This window comes from Cynocephalus volans, chromosome 10, assembly GCF_027409185.1.
Source record: "Cynocephalus volans isolate mCynVol1 chromosome 10, mCynVol1.pri, whole genome shotgun sequence".
NCBI classification, from domain to species: domain Eukaryota; kingdom Metazoa; phylum Chordata; class Mammalia; order Dermoptera; family Cynocephalidae; genus Cynocephalus; species Cynocephalus volans.
The window spans coordinates 113,876,978-113,897,127 of NC_084469.1; the positions used below are offsets into that span (position 1 = coordinate 113,876,978).

The window sequence follows — 20,150 nt, forward strand, 5'->3', positions numbered from 1 at the left end:
AAAGCTGTAACAGCGGTTGGGTTGGGGCTACTCGCCTGAGAGAGCAGTGGCCCCCGCTCTTCACCTGCATCTCGTCTGCTGTGTCTTCCTTCGCGTCTCCGATCATTTTAATCAACAGTAAATTTACACACAAAACTAGTTAAGTCTTTCTAACAATAAAAACAGATTACACCTAACATCAAAATAGCCTAAAGACCACTGGAGTGCATGTCCACATCATACCCAACTGCCCTGAAAAGATGATGAGATCACACGTATGCCCTGGTTTTGAAATTTGGTAATGAGGTTCTCGTGGAGTTTCTAAAACTGCAAGTTTGCCATCTAGTGTCAGCAAAAAGAGTAGCTTCACATTTGACTATTCTTGCTGGGTCTAGTCCCAATTCCTAACTCCAAGCACTCAAGGCAAGCAGTGGTATGCACAACTCCAAACCCAAGAAAAAGATCAAGTACACAAACCAGACAGTAAAGCACCTCACTTCCCACGACTGTCATTCCTGCCAAGTGTCACCAGGAACACACATGGAAACATATTAATCATGTAGAAATTCCACTGTGCAAAAGAGCTATCCTAAACCAGGTCTCTCCTGCTGACAGAAGGACTTGGGTGCTAGTTAGTAGCAAGTTAGTAAAGCACCCACTATTCCTGCTTAGTAGTAAGGCTGACATCTGACTTGAGAGTCAGTATCTGAAAATAATGAAGAATGTGTGTTTCATCTTTTCCCTCTCCTTTTCTGCCCTTGACTTAGAGAAAAGCACCCACAGTGACACACCAGAGGAAGGAGAGGGCCCAGGAGTGCAGAGGAGGCACACAGAGCTGATGAGAGCTGGCGTGGCCGTCAGAGCATGGGAGAGCGGAAGGCGGCCTGTCTGCCAGGAAGGGCTTTGCGTCTAATGCAGCTGACCTACAGCTCTGGCTATGGCCACTCTCCTCTCTGATCTGAAGGGAATCTGCAGAATATCAGACTTATGGCACTATCATATGTCACATCATGTAGCTGGCATCAAATCCTGGGTGAAAAAGAAAGTGAATCCCTCTTCTTCAGTGCACGTTCAGCAGATCAAGCTTATCTCCTGAAGAATTTAAATGCATTTGCCTAATTTCCTGGTATACATGGCAGTGAGGGGCAGCAATGTGGTAAGAAAATCCACATGGTATCCAGATGACCCACTTCAGTCTCAGGTCCTCACATCCCCGACAAGACTCCTCATGAGAGTGCTACATTACATGGGAAAGGGCTACAGAAACCAATCTGAATTCACCCCCCTCGGCTGGCTACTCTCCACTGGAAGACGACACTGAGCAGTATGTCAGGAAACAAGCACCAAGCGTTAGGTGGACCCACATTTCCTCTGATCTACGAAAGGGGAAAGCCAACAGTATGACTGAACATGCGCCATCATGAGAAGCGGCCATCTAGGGCTGGAGTCTTGAGATAAGACCACTGAAAATCACACCATTCTTAATAGTTTGAGGACATCAAACGTTTGGCTCCCAAATTCTTTAAACACAGTAAAACCATATTGTTTTAATTCTGAATTAAAAATGATTCTGCCTGGGGTTTGGGTGAAAATCACTGTTATATACTAATTAAACAACTTACCAAACTAATTAATAATGAAGAAGGAAGAGTGAGGAATAGGATTTTTAATTAGTCTTTTATACACAAGTGATATGAACCATAAACCACTCAGCTCTACTCATTACTGAGCTCTTGGCAATTTGGTAGGCAAATGTTTTCAAACGCTGTCCACGTGTGCAGCGCTCCAGCCACAGCCTGACCTAATGCACAGTGGTGGCGAGAGCCAAGCAGAGCCTTCTTTACTCACTCACTTCTTTGTGGTTTACAGGGATGTGTCTTTTGTAACGAAATTATAATTACATTTTATTTTAAAATATAATACAGTAGTACTTCGGTAAGCACTTTCTATTGGTCTGAAATAGAAATTTAATGAAAATATATTCTTAAATCACCCACACACGTTTAAGTTCCACTGCTCCTCCTGTTAACAGAATGAATTGAATATTTCTAAATAAATGCTCTGTATAGAGGAATTATATCAAAAGTGAATTTTCGTTTATAGCTCATAAACTTCTCACATGTGCTGTATTTACCTCCATGACTCTGCACACACTGGACCTGTGACTTAATGACAGGCACAGAAATAACCCACAACTAGTGGAAAGTATAGCCACAGTAATTGCTCACTTTCCTTCCACCTAAGATAGGCCCATGGATCTGCAGGAAGACGCCTCATTTGGCAGCAATGTCAATCTAAACGAGGAGTGTTCTTCGTACCCTTCAAAGGGAAAAAATGGCTTTATGCTCTTACATAGTGGGCTGAATGGTGATTCCCAAAAGTGATATATACACATCCTAACGCCCAGAACCTATAAATGTGACCTTATTTGGAAGAAGGGTCTTTGCAGATGTAATTAAATCAACAAGACCACCTTGGATTAAGGTGGGCCCTAAATCCAATCACAAGTCCTTAGAAGAAAAGGGTAAACAGACACAAACACATAAGTAAAAGCACATGAAAAGGGAGACAGAGACTAGAATGGCGTGGCCACAAGCCAAGGAACACTTTGAGCTACAAGGAGCTGGAAAAGACAAGAAAGGATCCTCCCCTTAAAGCCTTCAGAGAGAGCATGGCCCTGACTGCACCTTGATTTAGGACTTCTGGCCTGCAGAACTGTGAGAGAATAAATTTCTGTTGTTTTAAGCCACCCCCTTTATGGTAATTTGTTAAAGCAGCCCTAGAAAACTAAGATATACTATACATAATAAAATATGTCAATATTTTTACCTTTATAGAAGGATCCTGGCAATTGATTTCTAGTCGCTGACGTTTCAAAGCAGGTTCATCTTCATCTGTCACTACGTGATTCTCCAAAACAACTGAAAATCAATGACAGAGACAAAAACTTAAACTTCAACACGAGAATTTGTATAGAATTCTTCTCACATTAAGATAGTAAACAGTACTGACACTTTAAGGTTAAATGAGAAATGGCATAACCTATTTCATATTTTACCTATTCTACCTTTAAACTTAAAATTCTCAGCCAGGCAGAAAACAGAAACCCTTCTTAATCCCAAGAAAAACTGAGATACTGGATAAATTATTTCCCTAATGCGCTACTGAGTCAATCCTAACATCAAAACTGCAGACTTCTCATTCAATGCTCTGTGGAGCTACCCTATTTGAAGTTTAGCACAATAAAACCTAATCAACAATAATGGTGTCTCCCCAACTTTAAAACAGAGTCTTGTCTGTTCGCTACCTCATTTCAAAATCAAAACCACTCTCTGAATTTACACTTTCCTAGGTGTTGATAATCTAAACAGTCTCAAGCCTAACACTCTAAGTTACACAGAAACCCATCCCTCCCTACAGTGCGCTGAGATCAGGGCCTCCCCACCAGTACCTTTTGGCTGAGCCTCATAGCCTCCTTGAGGATGAGCACTCAGCCTGGCACATGGCCTGCCACCATGTGATCCCAACCCCTCCTTCCATCCAAAGGTGACTACAAAAGCAATATTAAAGACAACCACAAAACCAAAGACCAAAGTTGTCCACAATCACCTCCTCTGGGCAAATCACATTTCTATTTGCCCACAACAGTCAATCTTTAAAAATTTACATATTTGTAATTATAGACAGAATTTTATAGTCAACATTTTTTTATTAAACATTATGCTATGAGTATTTTTTCATCCCACTACAGTATTTTTTTCTTTCTCATCTCCTTGCCTGAAATAACAAATGTGAACTGTCTGGTGTGTCTCTCCTACCTCTTTCACAAGCTCACACATGGAGATAAACATGGGACTTACACATGGGGAGCAAGACTATCCCATCAGTAGATTTTTCTGCTTCTTTTCTCTTCACATAGCAATAGAATATGGACAGCCTTCTAGGTTAATAGCTTTAACTCGCTTTTTAAAGGTAATACCAGTTTGTGAATCTATTCTAACAGAAATGAGTGCCTGTTAAGAATGTATATTATATATGTATACATAGGCAACATATATATTATTTACGCATATATGCATACACATGAGCATGTTTACTACAGGACTTTTGGTAGAAAAAACTGAGAAATGAGAATGTTCGCCAACAGGGAATAACCTATGGTACACGCACACTTTGGTACACCATCTCTCCACTTTCAAGTGCATCCTACACTGCAGTCAAGAGCAATGAGCTGGTTCACGACAGCCAGATGACACCTGACAGTGCTGACTGACCACATACCCCCTCTTCCCAAACCACCAATTGCCCAACCACCTCCACTAGGGAAACATATCCACGCTCTGTCCAGCCCCATTCAAATGCCGCCTTGCTTAGTTGGCCATTCCTGAAAGAACTAGAACTCACACCTGTTCACACTGGAATACCAATAAGGTCACAGTGCCCACCCCCAGAACAGAGCACTCCTCCCCAGCTACTGACTCAAGGCTGCCCACAAATGTGGGCAAAGCACATCTGGCTGGCATTCAGATGCTCCGTCTGCTGAAGGAGGGCTGGTGGGGCAAGCCCAAGAAGAAAGCCAAGTGCACAGCTCGGTGGTCCCTGCCCCCACCTCGATCAAAACAGCTGCACTTGGATGTGTTATACATACATATATATATATATATATATATAGACACGTACATATATATATATATATACACACATATATACATATATATATATGGAGATCTCAAATAAGAGCTTAATAGAGAAGGAAAGAAGAGTGTCAATGCCTTTAGGCCTGTCAAATTTTAGTTTTGAGTCATCTCAAAACTAAAATTTGAAGACGCTGAATAGTCCCACAGTTCAGACAGAAACCTCGCACAGATCCTAGGCAACAGCAGTGAAGTTTGATCTGCCCAGAGGCAAGTCATCTAAACCCAGGGACCAGCACCCGCAAGAAGCACAGTGCTTATCCAGGGCAGCCACATTCGCCTAAACCTTTCCAGGTGAATTCCCATCTAATCAAATTAAAACGGGAAACTCCATGCCTGCAGGTGCCTGTGGTCAGTCAAAGGTTCTCAGGACCTCAGTCAAAGGCTGTCTACTCTCACTGGAAACTGGTGACTATATCGGGACTAGAAGAACAGAGAAAGACCCCAGCAATCATCACTCTAACCTTCTAATTTGCTGAAAAGTCCAGAGAGGTTAAGTGACTTGACTGGGGTTACACACTAGTTTATCACTGTGGAAAAGAAGAGCGCAAGCAACACGAGGCTCCCAGGGCCGTGAGCGAAGCACGGCAAGGTGGTGCGCAAAGAGACACGCCCCCGGGAGAAGATGGACACACACATGGTGTTCGAGCAGCAACGCTGCACAGGGAGTGGGCTACCAGTGACCACATGCCCCTGGGAGAAGATGGACATGCACACTGGGCCCGAGCAGCAGTGCTGTACAGGGAGTGGGGCTGCCAGTGACCACGCATCCCTGGGAGATTGATGCGCACACAGGGGCCCAAGCAGCAGCGTTTCACAGGGGGTGGGGCTGCCAGTGACCTTTATTTTCTTCCTTGTACTCTGCCACCTTTTGTACACATTGCTTTCTATAATTTCGTATGCATTGCTTTTAGAATTAGACAAAAGAATGCCCTGTTCACTGTAAAGCCATCGCAATCACTGAGAGGCACAATCTTTCATAGGTTCCAACAGGTAGAGTAAGTACAACCACATGGTCAGTATGCGCAAATCAAAAAAACCTAAAAATCTTTGCTTCAAATGGAAACAAGAAAAAACTGGAAGGACATCCATGCCGACAATTTAAAAGCAGCCATATTACTAGGATCATGGGAAATTTTTATTTCTTCTGCTTTTTTGACTATACTTTTAAATTCTGTAAGATTCATATTTTACATTTGAGGAGAAAATCTTAATCTTAAACCCACGATGGATGCAAACGTGTGTGATGCACCATGGAGTTTGCTGGGTGTGTGCATGTTCTTTTGGGTCAGAGATTGCAAGCTTTGTGCCTGGGGAGGCCCCAAAGAGCTCTGTACAGAGATTTTTAATAAATAAGAAACTGTAGTTGCCAATAATTTAAGGAGCAGAGATGAAACAAAATCAAGATTAGAAATGATTTCTCTAATCCTTTTTTGGACTATTGTCTACAAAGACAGAATTTATTGAGGAAGCAGACTGTCAAAATTTTAATAGTTCTAAAACTGCTCAAAATTTATGTAACTGGAACATTTTTCTTTTATAACACTGCAGTGTGTGTTTTATAAAGAAATTATCATTCACCTACCAAAATACGAATAGATATTTTTAAAATTGTTATATGCAGTGCTAGTGCTTCTTATAAACAAATTAGAAGCAAACCTGACTAAAGAATAGCATTTCTAAAACAGTCTTCATATTTATGACTGCACATTTAATTCCCCTTCCATACCATAACTCATTTCCAAATGTAGTTTTTCAATTAACATACCAAATAGATCATAGAAATAAGACATCATACTTACTTAGGAAATTTCTAAAAATTGTCTTTTCTGAGGGGAAAAGCTGTCAGCATTGTCAGCATCTTCATTCTAACTTTACTGAAAGGATGACCAGGCAACCAAAGCGCTCAGTGACTTAACTGTGTGCATTTGTCACTTCAACCTCAACAGAACTAGAAAACACATAAAACTTTAAGGCGAAAAAAAGAGGAAATCTTTTCAAAGTAAAAAGCATAAACAAACTTTTCAGAAATGAAGTTTGTGAAATTTAGGGTTTCATTTCTAAAGGGTCTCCTTAAAACAAATATTTCTTTAAGGTTTCAAAGCAGATTTGCGGGCTGGCCAGTTAGCTCAGTTGGTTAGAGCACAGCCTGGTAACACCAAGGTCAAGGGTTTGGATCCCCATACCGGCCAGCTGCCAAAAAAACAAAAGAATAAATCAAAGTTTGGATGTGTGCCTTAATGTCATTAAGAAAAATTACCAGCCTTAGCAAAAGTGTAGAGAAAAAGTTGTTCTGAGGCACAGTTGGTGAAAAGATAATAAAACATTTCTAGAAAATCTGTCTTTTCAAAACTTTAAGCACACACAGCAATTCTACTTCTGTGAACTCACCCTACAAAAATACCTGCCAAGATATACGTACAAGGACTTTTCCTACAGGGTTGTATATGAAGGAAAAACAATGCAGAAATGTCAGTGGCCATCCAAAGGGAAGGGTTCAATACATTAAAGCTCACGAGTAAATGGGCACTGTGTAGCTGTTCAGAAGACGAGGTGCTTTGTACACACCGACATGCTATGACGCCCGCGAAGTGCTATGGTGCTAAGTTTCACAAGGCAGAAGCTGCGAGGAGGAACGCGTGGAGCACCCGCAGCTGCGGGCCACGGTGGTGCAGGTGCAGGGAGCAGCGCTCCAGGGGAGGTGCTGAAGGCCATGCACCTGGGAGGGGACTCGGGCTGGGGCAGGGGGAGTGGGAAGGGGCTGACCATGTTTACACTCCCTACGATTTGGATTTTTCACACAGAGCCTGCGTCCCTTTTTCTCATGCTTAATCTAAAGGAAAAAAACATCAGAGTGGCTTTGGTTTGCAAAGAATAAAGAGAATAATGCTTCACCTACTGTCCCACAGCTCTGTACCTGGGTGGTCAGGACTCAGGTCTTCCACTGCAATCTGAACCACATCTGTCAGGTCGTGTTCTGACATCATCCAGAACCAGGAAAGAGTGGCCGGTCAACCAGCAGGAATCCAGTTCACAGCGAGACTGAGCTTCTGTCACCTACAAAACAAAAGTGAAAACAGAGGAGAGGAAAATTAGCTCTCGTAACGTGTGAAATGATGAAAACTACTAACCTTGTGTATTCATGAGGACGTAAATATCTGTGGTTTTTTAATATAGGGTTCTTCCTGTCCCAAACCACCAAAAGGTCAGTGTTCCTTGAGAACTGAGCAACACTTCAAAGACATTCCTAGCTGCCTCTTTCCTTAACCACTGGACCTGCCCCTACCTGATAGCCTCTCACTTTTCCAGTCCATTCCTCACACCACTTCCAAAGTCGACGTGCTGAAAGAAGGCTTGGAAACATCGTCCCCAAGCAGAAAGTCTCCAGCAGCCCAACCACCTACAGCAAACATCCTGTTGTCACCTGCTCCCCAGGGGGTCTGAGCCCCAGTTATGCTCACCACATCCCAAAAAGCCGGCATCCCAGCCACCTCCCACCACTGGTCTCAACGGTGACACACTGTACCACCTCCCAAATTTCTCCCAGGCTGACCTGACTTCCCCACGTTCCCCTTCCGCCACGCAAACCACCCTCCCTCTCCAGCCATGCAGAGCGGCAGCTCCTCTATCTTGCTCCACTTCCACTTTCCAGCTCAGAACTGAACTGCAGCACCATCCTGCCACCATGGCCACGGGAGAACCGTCTGTCCTGTCTGCTGCCGTGCCACCTGGCTCAGGAGCCATCCTTGAGCCTAGCGCAGTGTCTGGAATAGAATCAGTGACTTTCCTCCAGCTCCTGTGATGCTTTGATTAGGCCTTTAGAGACCCTATTTTCCAAAATAAAACTGAGGCGGTGTCACTTAAACTATGGTCTATCAGCGCATGGATCTAAATATACTACTTGAAAATAGGATGGCCTGGAGAATTCAAGAATCATGTCATGGTAATATTTTTATCATATTATACTTTTTTAAAAAATAATAAATGTTATAAAATAAATTATTTATTTGTCTTTCCCGAACTCCACTACACACTCCTTGGGGAAATAAACCATGCACCTGGCTCTCCATGGCACAGCTCCTTTTTTCAGTAAGTGCCTATTTACTGGCAAAAGAAAAAGTGGAATTTTCAGATCATAGTTTCAACTATGAGTCTCCTGACAATTCCTGTTATGGATATGTTCCAACAAGCATAAAATTAAATTAGCAGGCTTCACACCTGTTCGTAAATACTATAAATAATGTGGTTCCTCCTCTCCTTTATCCACAGTTAAGTTCTACAGTTTAAATGGCAGCAGCTCCAGAATTTCTTAAAGACCACAATTTCTGGAAGGGGGAGCCGAGCGCTCAGCATTAGATCTTCCTTTGTAGAGTAAAAACAACATTCTCATGTAAATGTACGATCAAATGTATGATTGACAAAATGCTAAAGGTATTGTTGCTTCTACTTTATGACTTACACAAGACTGGATGAATTGAGAAAACATCAATTGCCATTAACAAAGAGCAGAGCAACGACAACTGAGAAGAGAAAAAAAGGCCCTCAGAGGTACAAAGACTGAGCCATTTAAAAGTCTGACTCAGTAAATATGACAGTGACAAAGATGTTTACTCTCCTCAAATCCCTTCATAAAAACACAGAGCCACTAGGACAGCAAAACCAACATCCAGGTCAACATTTACAACGCAACTAGGTGATAATGTATTCCTAATGTACCCCCAAATATGAGCAAATGGGGACAAACCCCTGGAAACTATGAGGTTATCATGGTGTAGGTGTACATGAAGGAGGAAGCAGAGCTGAGCAGCCAGGAGGTTGAGCACAGGCCCCAGGAGACAGGTGCACAGGGACCCACGGTAGTGCCCAAAGGCCTGGACATTCTGGTCCCCAGCAACTCTCCAAATTAATTGTACAAATACACTGAAAAGAAGTGATTGGGAGTAGAAAACAAATTGTACAGGACATGGAAATAGAGACCAAGGAAAATGAAAGCTGATTAAAGGTTTGAGAGAAGAATAGAGCCAGGAGAGCTCAGAAAATGAGCTGATATATTTTTTAACACTTACTAAAAACAACACAAGATAGAGCCCCAGAACACTGAAATTAGAAAAACTATTCTAAATCAACCTCTCTTCTAAACATTCAGGAAAATTAAATTCACATAAAAATGAGCAACAGAAAATAATGAGGTTGAATCTCATGCAAAGATAATATATTTTAAAAGAGAATAAAGAGCAACATAACATCACTACAACAATGAAAGCATGCCAGAAAGATAGTCCCCAAAGAGATGACAACTAAATCTTAATATTTTAAAACAACTTGAAATACATCAAAGATAAGATATAAGATATTATTAACCACAAACCAGCATTAGAAAAACTCAGAAATGAGATAACAGAACTCAGAAAATATGAGAAATAAGGGGCTGGCCAGTTAGCCCAGTTGATTAGAGCACAGTGTTATAACACCAAGATCAATGGTTCAGACCCCAAACCAACCAGCTGATAAAAACAAAGAAAGAAAGAAGGAAAGAAAAGAAAAATGATTTCAGAAATAAAGATTAAATTAGAAGGAAACTAAGAGCAAATAAACACAACAGATGGTGCCTGAAGAAAAACAAAATGAAAAAAATCAAATAATAAAAGAGATGAAAAGAATTCAAGAAAAAGCAGCACAGAAGACAGGCAAAGAAGATCCAACAGACGTGTAACAGAAGACTTAAAGAAGAAAATGGAACACTAAGAAATTAATTCAAGAAAATTCTCCAGAAAGAAGGGTGTCAGGGGGTGTTTGAAACTGCTTATTGAAAGGGGGGAAAAGAACAAAATGAAACAAAACAAAAACCAGAACAACCAACACCATAATACATCCTAATAATAAAGAAAAAAAAATTCTTTAAGATACCCAGGCAAAACACTAGGTGAGTTACAATGAAAAGAAAATTAGATTATCAACCTACAACAGAAGAAAATGAATGAATATATTTAAGATACTCAAAGAAAAAAAAATAAAAAAGCCAAGAATTTTATGCCAAACAAAATTACTTTCAAGTACACAGGCAGCAAATTTTTATCAACATACAGTACTCAGAGAACAGTATTCCATAAATCCTTCCTAAAGAATCTGCTAGAAAACAAGCTTCAGAAAACCAAAATCAGGGCCGACCCCGTGGCGCACTCGGGAGAGTGCGGCACTGGGAGCATAGCGACGCTCCTGCCACGGGTTCGGATCCTATATAGGAATGGCCGGTGCGCTCACTGGCTGAGCGCGGTGCAGACGACACCAAGCCAAGGGTTGCGATCCCCTTACCGGTCATGAAAAAGACAAAAAAAAAAAAAAAAAAAAAAACCCAAAATCACTTGAAGATACAACATAAAACATGGTTGGTGGTGATCATCTACATTTACACATAGAACTAAGACTAAATGAAAAACAGAAAGGAGAAAGTGTAAGTATGCAATGGCTACATGCTCTAATAATGTAGATAAAATTTAACTGTTTAAAATGGGGAGAAAAATTGGGAGAACATATACAAAATAAATTTTAACAATTTTTAGTAATCATATTGGGGGTAGTGTTGGAGGTCCCTTCTGAGAACATCTTGTGTGTAAATGAGTACTTATAGGATATTCCAATTCTATCATTCCTGATGTCCTTGAGGACAAGGAAAAGCAGATACAGAGATGAGACAGGACAGCCAATCGTCTTACAAAGTAGGAAAGGAAAAAAAACCAAACAAGAGGTCAAATAAACACCACGAAGTCATGGGTTTGAATTGAAAGTATGAACTTGTGTGCGTGTGTGCACATGTGTGTATTTATATATACACTCTAGCTCTGTCCACTAAAAATACAGATGCAAAGATCAACCCAGTAGCGATGAGCATCCCTAGAGCCCACACACTGTGGGAATGAAATACCACTTCTCACCAAAAGAAACGAGGGCCTCTTGGAGAAATGGCTGATTCCAGATCTCAAGCAAGAAATATTCATATGCAAGATAAGCCTACAGTATCTCATTATGCCAGATGTAAAAAAGCTATAAAAGACATTAGGGTTGTATCAAAAGGACTTGGGAGCCAACTTGAAGAAGCTTCTCCTGGCCAAGACCAAAAAAAAAAAAAAGAACATCAACTAGGATAACAACTTCAATGGGTTGAAAGAGAAATATTTTTAAATTCATGAGTTCATAATGATATACACACACACACACAAAACTAGTCACTTTTGGAGGCTGCTAGGGAACAAAGTCTTTAATTTTTTAAAAAATGGTAATAAAGAGAAAGAATCACACATTTATCCTGCCTTTCTACATAGATAGGACCACTGAAAAACCAACTAATAAGCAACGGAATGTTTCTCTGTATAGAAATGATAGCAAAGAAATGAAGAAGGGATGGTCATCATTTTGCAATTCCTGATGAATTAAGAATCTAGGCACAGAGAAGTGGTGGCTATTAACATCACAAAAGAAAAGCACACATTATTTGCCTCTACACCACCTATGTGGGAGGCTCTCCCCTACAAAACAAATCCACCCAACAAACAGAAATGCTGAATCTAATTAAGCCTCTAGAATCCTAATATTACCAATTTATAGGAAATATAGAGGTCAGAAGAACATGCTAAACTACACCACGGGAATGCAAACAGCAAAATCAAAATCCAGACTGGGAAAGTCCACAGACAAAACATTCTATTTAATCAACAAATAAATTATACGGAGGTGGGGGGAGATCACAGAAGTATGCATAAAATTAAAGGAGGCTTAAAAACTTAACAACGACAAAAACCAAAAAAACAGGCAAAAGTAAACTACATGTTAAGGAATGTAAATTTGGTAATTATAAAGACAAGTAAGTGATTTATCATAGCAGTGAGGATACTGGCTACACTTAAGGGAACCAGGAAGGACCATGTTTAGGAGGAAGTGTGTGGAGGGCCATGGATGACTGGCAAATGTGTTACCTCCTGATCTGTAGTTGTCACAGTAGTGTCCACTGTATAATAAGTAATTAAAATCTACTGTATTTTATGCAACTTTCTATATTTGTGTTATACTTAATAAAAAAGGGGGTTTTTTAAAGGCAAAATTCAAACTGGGAAAAGAATACTTGATACACATAGGCCAAAGACCTAATTTCCTTCTTTCACAACAATAGAAAAAAGACCAGTAAACTTAATTTTAAAAATAAGCATAGTAAATGAAAGTGAATTCACAGAAAAAATACGTCAAAATATGGAAAGATATGCAATCTCTTGTGTAATTTTTAAAATACAAATTTAAACAAGACACCATTTTTCACCTATCAGATGGGCAAAAATCACTAAGTGTGATACACTTTCTGGAAGAGCATCAGGAAACAGGGGCCCTTGCGCTTTGGGCGGGGGCATAAACCGGTATGACTTCTTTGAAGAGCAACAGGCAAGCACTACCAAAATGCTAGCTGGCTACAGCCCTCGCCCTGGCCATTCCCCACACAGGAATCCATCCAGCACATAAATTCGCATATTTGTACAAAGATCTACTTACAAAAGAAGCCATAACAAAACAACCAGGGCATTGTTTTAGCAGCAAAAGAATGTATGAAAGCAGGGCACAGCCAAGCAGCAGAACACCACATGACCAAGAGAAGAAAAGAAGCCGATCCCTCTAAGAAACAACAATTCCCAGATATGGGAGTCTATGACTGTAAATATGCACAACATGCTTTTTGTTTGTTGTTTTTAAAGAAATATGCTAGACATGTACAGAATATTTCTGGGTTAAGATATATACAAGACTATCAATAAACTGGGACATAAGGGGTGAAAAGGAAATTATTTTTCACTTTTATCCCTTATATAATATTTGTATTTTTATCATGTGCATTTATCACCTTTTTAAAAAAACACACACACACACTTTAAAAAAATGATCAGACAAGAAAATATACAGGTATAAACTGTGGGGGAAAGTCTTAATTCCATCTTTAATTATGTACAGTTATAGTCTTCAAACACCAGTGCCTAGGATCAACACTGGGATTTTTTTCAACCTTCAGAACAGCTCCAGGGAATTAAAATCAAGCAGAATCTACATAAACTGATTTAGGACAACCTGTCAGGCTTAAAAAGAATAACAAAATTATGTAGTCGTGTTAAATCTGCGTCCGCTGAAGATGACTTCTCAGTGCAGATTAACTGGTAGTTTGAAGATCAAAGCTACATATGTCATGTCTTCTTTTTTCCAAATTAAAAACCAAAAGCAAAGATTATTAAAGGGATAAATTGAACTTCTTAATGAAAGCAATAATTGTCAATTAGATAATACCACCCAACTGACCTTTGCATTGGTAAATTTAAAATCTTAGGGTCACAGTTTGCTTCAGAATCTAATTTTTAAAAAAACAAAACAAAACAATAGGCCCTTTTCCACCTAAAAGCACAGACAGACAAAATCTTGCCAAGTTTCAGAGGCTTCACAAATACCAGAGATAACAGGTTGCCTATCCCAGTATCTGTCCTTCCTGCAGCTCAGTAAAGAGACCTAGTCTATCGGAGCATATGGCCACCAGACAGACTTTCCTTGCCAGCCTCTCTTGCAGAGCGCTGTGGCCACGTGACTATGTTCTAGCCAATGAGAGAAAAGCACAAAGATGGTATGTGGCAGCTTCCGGGAAACCTCAAAAGAGAACTGGCATGTGGCCTTGGCACTTCTTCATGCCTGGAATGAGGATGAAACAGGAGCTGGAATGGAAGGAGCCCAGGTCACCAGCATCTATGAAGCCACCACACTGTCCCCACACTGTCTGCCTCGGACTTCCTTATACGAAAGGAAAAAAACCAACCACCTGGTTAAAAACAACATATTTTGGAGTCCGTCACATGCAGTCAGACTTAACCTAATTATATGCCCTGAAGCCCATTCACAGATGGACCTGGGTGTACAGATTCCAGGTTAAATACCCGCCTCTCATAAGGTGCGAGTGGAAATGGTTTTAAAATGCCTGATTCAAGCTTTTTCCAGGTTTCTGAAAGCTCTGTGCACGGCTTAAGAGATTACTCCAAACTTACCATGAAATCCTGAATCCTAACCTCTTCCAAATGAAGACACCACACATCATCCAAGTTGTTTACTCAAAATGACTCTGTTGCCAGGATAAAGAATCATTTAAAATTCTGCTAACAGTGAAGGTTTCAATAGAAAAAACAAAGGCAAGAAGCCCAGGAAAACTGGAACAGAGTGATACATGCGGTTGCCATTTTGGCAAATTAAATTTGCTATTTCTCAGAAGTCCTGGGTATAGTCCAGTCTTAATATAATAAAGCAGCTGGACTAAGCCTAATGTTCAATAAAGTCTCTTATTGCAATTACTAGTTAGAACAATACTAATTCTGTGAAAAGATATATCTTCCAGGCACACATGAAAGAAAAAAAAATGAGAGGGCCCTACTAACCCAAATGCTCGATAGCAGGGGATGGTAAAATAATCAATGGCACTTCCACATTGTAAAGCCTCTGAAATCACTAACACGTACGAGGTCCATTTAATCACATAAACGGAAGAATCTCCAGAATACAATACACACAGAAAGGGACATAAATGGAAAGTGGCAGAGCAGTATAAAATTGCATGGATGTGTGGTCACACATCTTTGTGTGCCTCATATGTGCACACGCATGTGTAAACACATACAAGATAGTCAGGAATGCACCAAACGTAAGGGTGCCCACTAGGAAGGTGAGTACACATGACAAGAGCTCAACTTTACCATTTACTTCATTTTTCTGAATTGCTGAGTTTTCTATAAGCAGATGTTTACTTGAAACAGTTTTTTCTAAAACAAAGTTAACGAGCACACAGAAGAGGCCTACTCCATTACGTCCTGATAAGTACTGGAGACCCTTCTCTAGCCCTGCCTTAACTCCACCTCTCAGCATGCAAGGCATGGGCTCCTCGCAGCTGGCAGAGCTGGAGAGAAAGAGGCACTGCCTCTCCAGGCCCACCCACCTCAGGTGTGCCCCACCCCACCCCGCCCCACCCTAGGAACTCTCTTTTCTCCGGGATCACCATCTTCTACTTCTCTGCTCCCTCCAAAATTCCACTGCCTCCTGCCTGGCACTCAGCATTGGCTTCTGTCCACTACCGTCCCGTCTTCACTGCGTGCCCAGCCCCGTCTGCTCAGCCTGTCCTCACGGCCTCCGTCTCCTGTCCTCACGTCCCTCCCAGCCCCCACTGTCACATCTTCACGTATCCACTCCACCAACCTGCTGTGGCCCGAGGGATCCCGTGCTGCGCCTGCTCGGCTCTCCCGGCCAGCTGGGCCACCACTCCTTGGCCTCCGGTTGGTCTCCCATCACCCCCTGACGTGGATGGCCAGATCTTGGGCTGGGACCCTGCCCGGCTGGTACTGACTTGGGCAGCTCGTCAGAAGCCTGGGGATGCTCGGCTTCACCTTCTCAGCTCAAGCCTGTCACATGAATTCCACATCCCTGTGCAAACCACCTACTTGACATCTCCCCTTGGGGGTTCTAGTCTCAGTTTCAACACGGTAAACCCAAACCCCTGGTGCCCACCCCAAACCAGCCTGCTCCTCCCAGACTTTCCATTTCAACTTATGACAATGCCACCCCAGCCGTTCAGGCCGGCCTGCAGCCTTCACTGGTTTTCTTGCTGGTTCTCTCGCTCGTGCCACTCAGAGCCTGGCCCAAACTCACATGGCCTCCTCCTGGTCACCTGCTTTGCTGTGCCCCACAATGACTCGCAATGGCAGCTGGAGGGACCACATTAAAACACGTGTCGGACTGTGTCCCTCATCTGTTCAAAACCCACCTGAGGTTTCCCACCTTCCTCCTGGGTCAAGCACCCTAGCGCGGCTGACCACCCCTACACTGGCTGCGCACCACCGACGCCCCCAGCACCCCTCTCAGGCTCGCCTCCCGGCTCTCCCGCTTGGTCCAGCCCACCCACCAGGTCTCTCTCCAGCCAGACCCCTGCCCTTCACCTGCCTGTCTCCTCCCAGCACAGTCACACCCAGCCAACACCCACCTCCCAGCCCTCTCCTGCTCCACTGGCCTGGAACTGCTTGTCTGATCCTGTATGTCTGAACATTCACCTTGCTTGGTGTCTGTCCCTTGCTGGGAGGGAGACCCCATTGGGACAGGTGTCTCATCACTGCAGTCGCTGCCTCACTCAGGGCCCGGCACTCGTGGGCATTGGTGGGGGTGGCCGGGACAGAGCCCGTGTGAAAGGGCACCGTTCAGGCCACACACTGAGGAATTCCACTGAAAACTGCAGACTAAGGTCTTCAAAGTTCTTGCATCTGTTCTCATGTCAATGAGGACTGTACTACAAGTTACAAACCGAACCATCCAGTTTGCAAACGTGAGACTGAGGTAAATGATGCATCGGCTGTCGCAATGGATGACAGCGGCTGCACATCAGCTGGAATGTGTGACCGCAAGTACACTTCTAATTTGTCTATTTTTAAATATCTTGAACACCCATAAAACAAAACCACAAAGCCATTACAAAAGGAATGAAAGAAAAGCTATTGTAACTGAGCATAAAACTTTGCTTTAGCAATAAAGGTTAAAAAAGAAAATGCTATCGATTATCAGCTTTCATGACATGAAAAAAGGTAGCAAGTAAAAAATAACTAAACAAAGTCTCCCTGGGTTCAATGCTGAGATTTTCTTCAACATTGGGATTTTCTTGGTCACTACGTAACTACATCACACAGGTCATTTCATAAGGGATGTCAGGACATAATGGACTTTTTTCTCATCAATTTTCTTAGGCAGACATTCTTCACAGAGCTGTTTCTTATAGCAACCCTTAATACAAGCCCTAATGCTGCATCTGATTTGGATGAGGTTATTTCCACAGGAAGCAGGACAATACAGTCCAGATATATAAGCTCCCGCATGGGGCTCTGACTTCGCTCCCCTACAATTATTTACCAGTCATAAGACACACGTATTCCACAAGCCATAGGTAACTAACCTGGCACATCCCTTCCACATCTGAAGGGCCTTGGAGAGCATCTACTGCTAGTCCAACTACTCTACAGATAACAAAAATATGAACTAAATGTATTCCCTGCTGGCAAAAAGCCTTAGGGTCAGGAACGCCCCTTACCAAACACAAGCAAGACGCAATCCTAAATACATGCCATGGGGCATGCAATTCACAGAGATGCTCGGAAACATGAAGAGGGTGAGGAAGGATGCAGTGCCCAGGCTCCCCCCACCGTCCCGCCCCGTCTACTATCCTTCCTCTTGTACCACTATGTCTCAGCATGTCACAGCCCATCCGAGTTGGGAAGTCAAGTCCACAATGCCATAAAAAATCAGGACAGCAATTTCCATTTCATTCCATTTAAAGACATGGCTAAGTAGTTCCTATTTAAAAAGTGAAATCTCCAGAAATTAGGAAACTGCGAGAAATCAAAGATTATTCCATTTAGTCAATCCTTTTGGGATATGAGTGTAGTGATAAAGAAATAGAGAATGTTGGTAGGAAGTAAGCAAAGAAATCAACTTTTATTAAACTGCAATATGTGAAGGCTCAGTTTACTTTTCTTCCCCCTCCAAATCAGTCTGAGTTGGAATATGCAAAGGACAAATGCAAGGTGTACTAACTTAAAACACCTCTAAGTTCCCTTCCATTCTAAAATCCTAAGATATAAGTTTCCATGATAAACTTACACTCCACAATGTAAGTTTACCACAGGTTATGATTCTAACCACATACAAATTTCCATCAATTGTCAGCCCCACATGAGGCTGACAAGCATAAAAAGACACATGAGCCTGTAAAGTGAGTGGTGACAGCAATAATAGGAGCTACCGTTTATTTAATTCTAAGCACTATATTAACATTTCGCATGCACTATCTCATTCAGTCTTCACAACTTGTGATGCAGGGCATCGCATGGTACAGAGGAAGAAACTAAGGCATGTCAGAGGTTTGAGGGGGAGGACTCACTTGTCATAACCTGAGGCCCTGTGAGCTCCTGATCCAACTAACAGCAGAGAACAGAGGCTATTCCTCTAATTTCCTTAAATCCTGCTTAACCTACTGTTGAATTAATGATGTCATTAAAGAAATCAACAAAGCAGTAGTTAGTAAATAAAAGATCCTACATTAACCAAAAAGTTTCATAAGAAAGTAAGGCTGTGGGGTTAAGTAACCTGCCCCAGGGCCAGCTTAGCAGTCCCTTCCCAAGTGGGATCCAATCCTGGGTCTCGTCTGCATCCGAGCCCTCTTAGGACACTCTGCTTCTGCCACCTCCTCCTCTACCGCCTCTCAACCCCTTGGCCAGATGCTGCCTCTGTAAACACAGCCCTCTCTCAGAGCTCCGTGAACACCTTTCATCCTCCAGCTCTCGTCCACCTCTACCTGGTGCTTATTTGCAACCCCAAACCTTCCTGCCTGACCTCCATTTTCTAAATCTCACTGCCTCGCAGGTGTAATGCTTCCAAACGCTGTGCCACTTGTGCCTTCTCCCACAGCCCGCCCGTAAGCTCCCAGTCCAGACCCACCCTTCCCACAGCTCTTCTGGCCACCCCTTTCTAACTGCGGCATCAAGCAACCTCACCTGGATTGATGCCGCCTATTAACTGGTACCTGGCCTCCAATCAATCGCTCAGCCTTTCAGCAGATGGTAACTACCTGCCATTCTCCTAAGCACTCAATAATCATAACAGCAGCAACAATGTAATGGCCATTTATTATAGGCCAAGCTCCCTGATAAGCAACTTATAACGTCTAGTTTAAGCCTTTCAATAACCTTAGGAGGTAATTTTCAATCTACAGATAAGGAATTTGAGGCTCAGAAAGACGTCAGACTTGCCCAAGGTCAGCAAAGAGAAGAGCTGGAATTCAAACTCAGGAATGCATGCCACCGAGGCCTGTACTCCCACTGCTTCCCCATACTGCCACCACTGCATCACTTAGTGGCCCAAAGAGCAACACCGACTCCCATGCCTACAGGACAGATGGGAGCTGCACAGCTTGAGTCCGAGGCCCTGTCCACTCCGGCCCCAGGTTGTGTGTCTTCCACACCACTCAACACAAACCTTCCACTCTGGCCACGTGTTCGTGCCCTGCCAGGCCCAACCCAAGATGGCCAGTCTCTAAACACTTCCCTTATCTAAAACATGCATCATGAATATTTACTAGTGACCAAAGAGCAGTGAAGAATTGGGGGGGTAGGTAGAGCACGCTCCCACAATAACTAATTTTGGGTAGTTAACTAAACTCCTACAGTTGAAACTGAAATCCCCCCATCCCCCAATTTGCCTCTCCTTTTTATTCCCACCTATTGCAAAACTTGGGGAGGGTGGTTCATGACCTAGGGATAAGGACACTACAGTGTCCTAATCGCTTTGCACCTTGAGATTTGACACAAGCCAAACAAAACAACCAGCACATGCCAAAATTTTAAGGGAATCTGTAATCCCAACAAGGCAACACAAAAACAAAAG

The 20,150-nt window shown here is 42.4% G+C and overlaps 1 protein-coding gene across 10 annotated transcripts in view; it reads right to left on the reverse strand.

The window, feature by feature from the left end:
* Nucleotides 1-20,150, reverse strand: part of BANP (BTG3 associated nuclear protein) — a 125,443-nt gene that overhangs the window by 96,084 nt on the left and 9,209 nt on the right. For 6 of the 10 annotated variants that reach the window (XM_063109291.1, XM_063109297.1, XM_063109296.1 and 3 more), the window contains 2 exons: nucleotides 7,573-7,730; nucleotides 2,809-2,900 (listed from right to left, as the gene is read on the reverse strand). In XM_063109291.1, the coding sequence (XP_062965361.1) occupies nucleotides 2,809-2,900; nucleotides 7,573-7,660 (180 nt within the window). In that variant the 5' untranslated portion in view covers nucleotides 7,661-7,730. The remainder of the gene's footprint in view (nucleotides 1-2,808; nucleotides 2,901-7,572; nucleotides 7,731-20,150) is intronic. The other 4 variants (XM_063109299.1, XM_063109298.1, XM_063109294.1 and 1 more) reach the window with 1 other exon arrangement.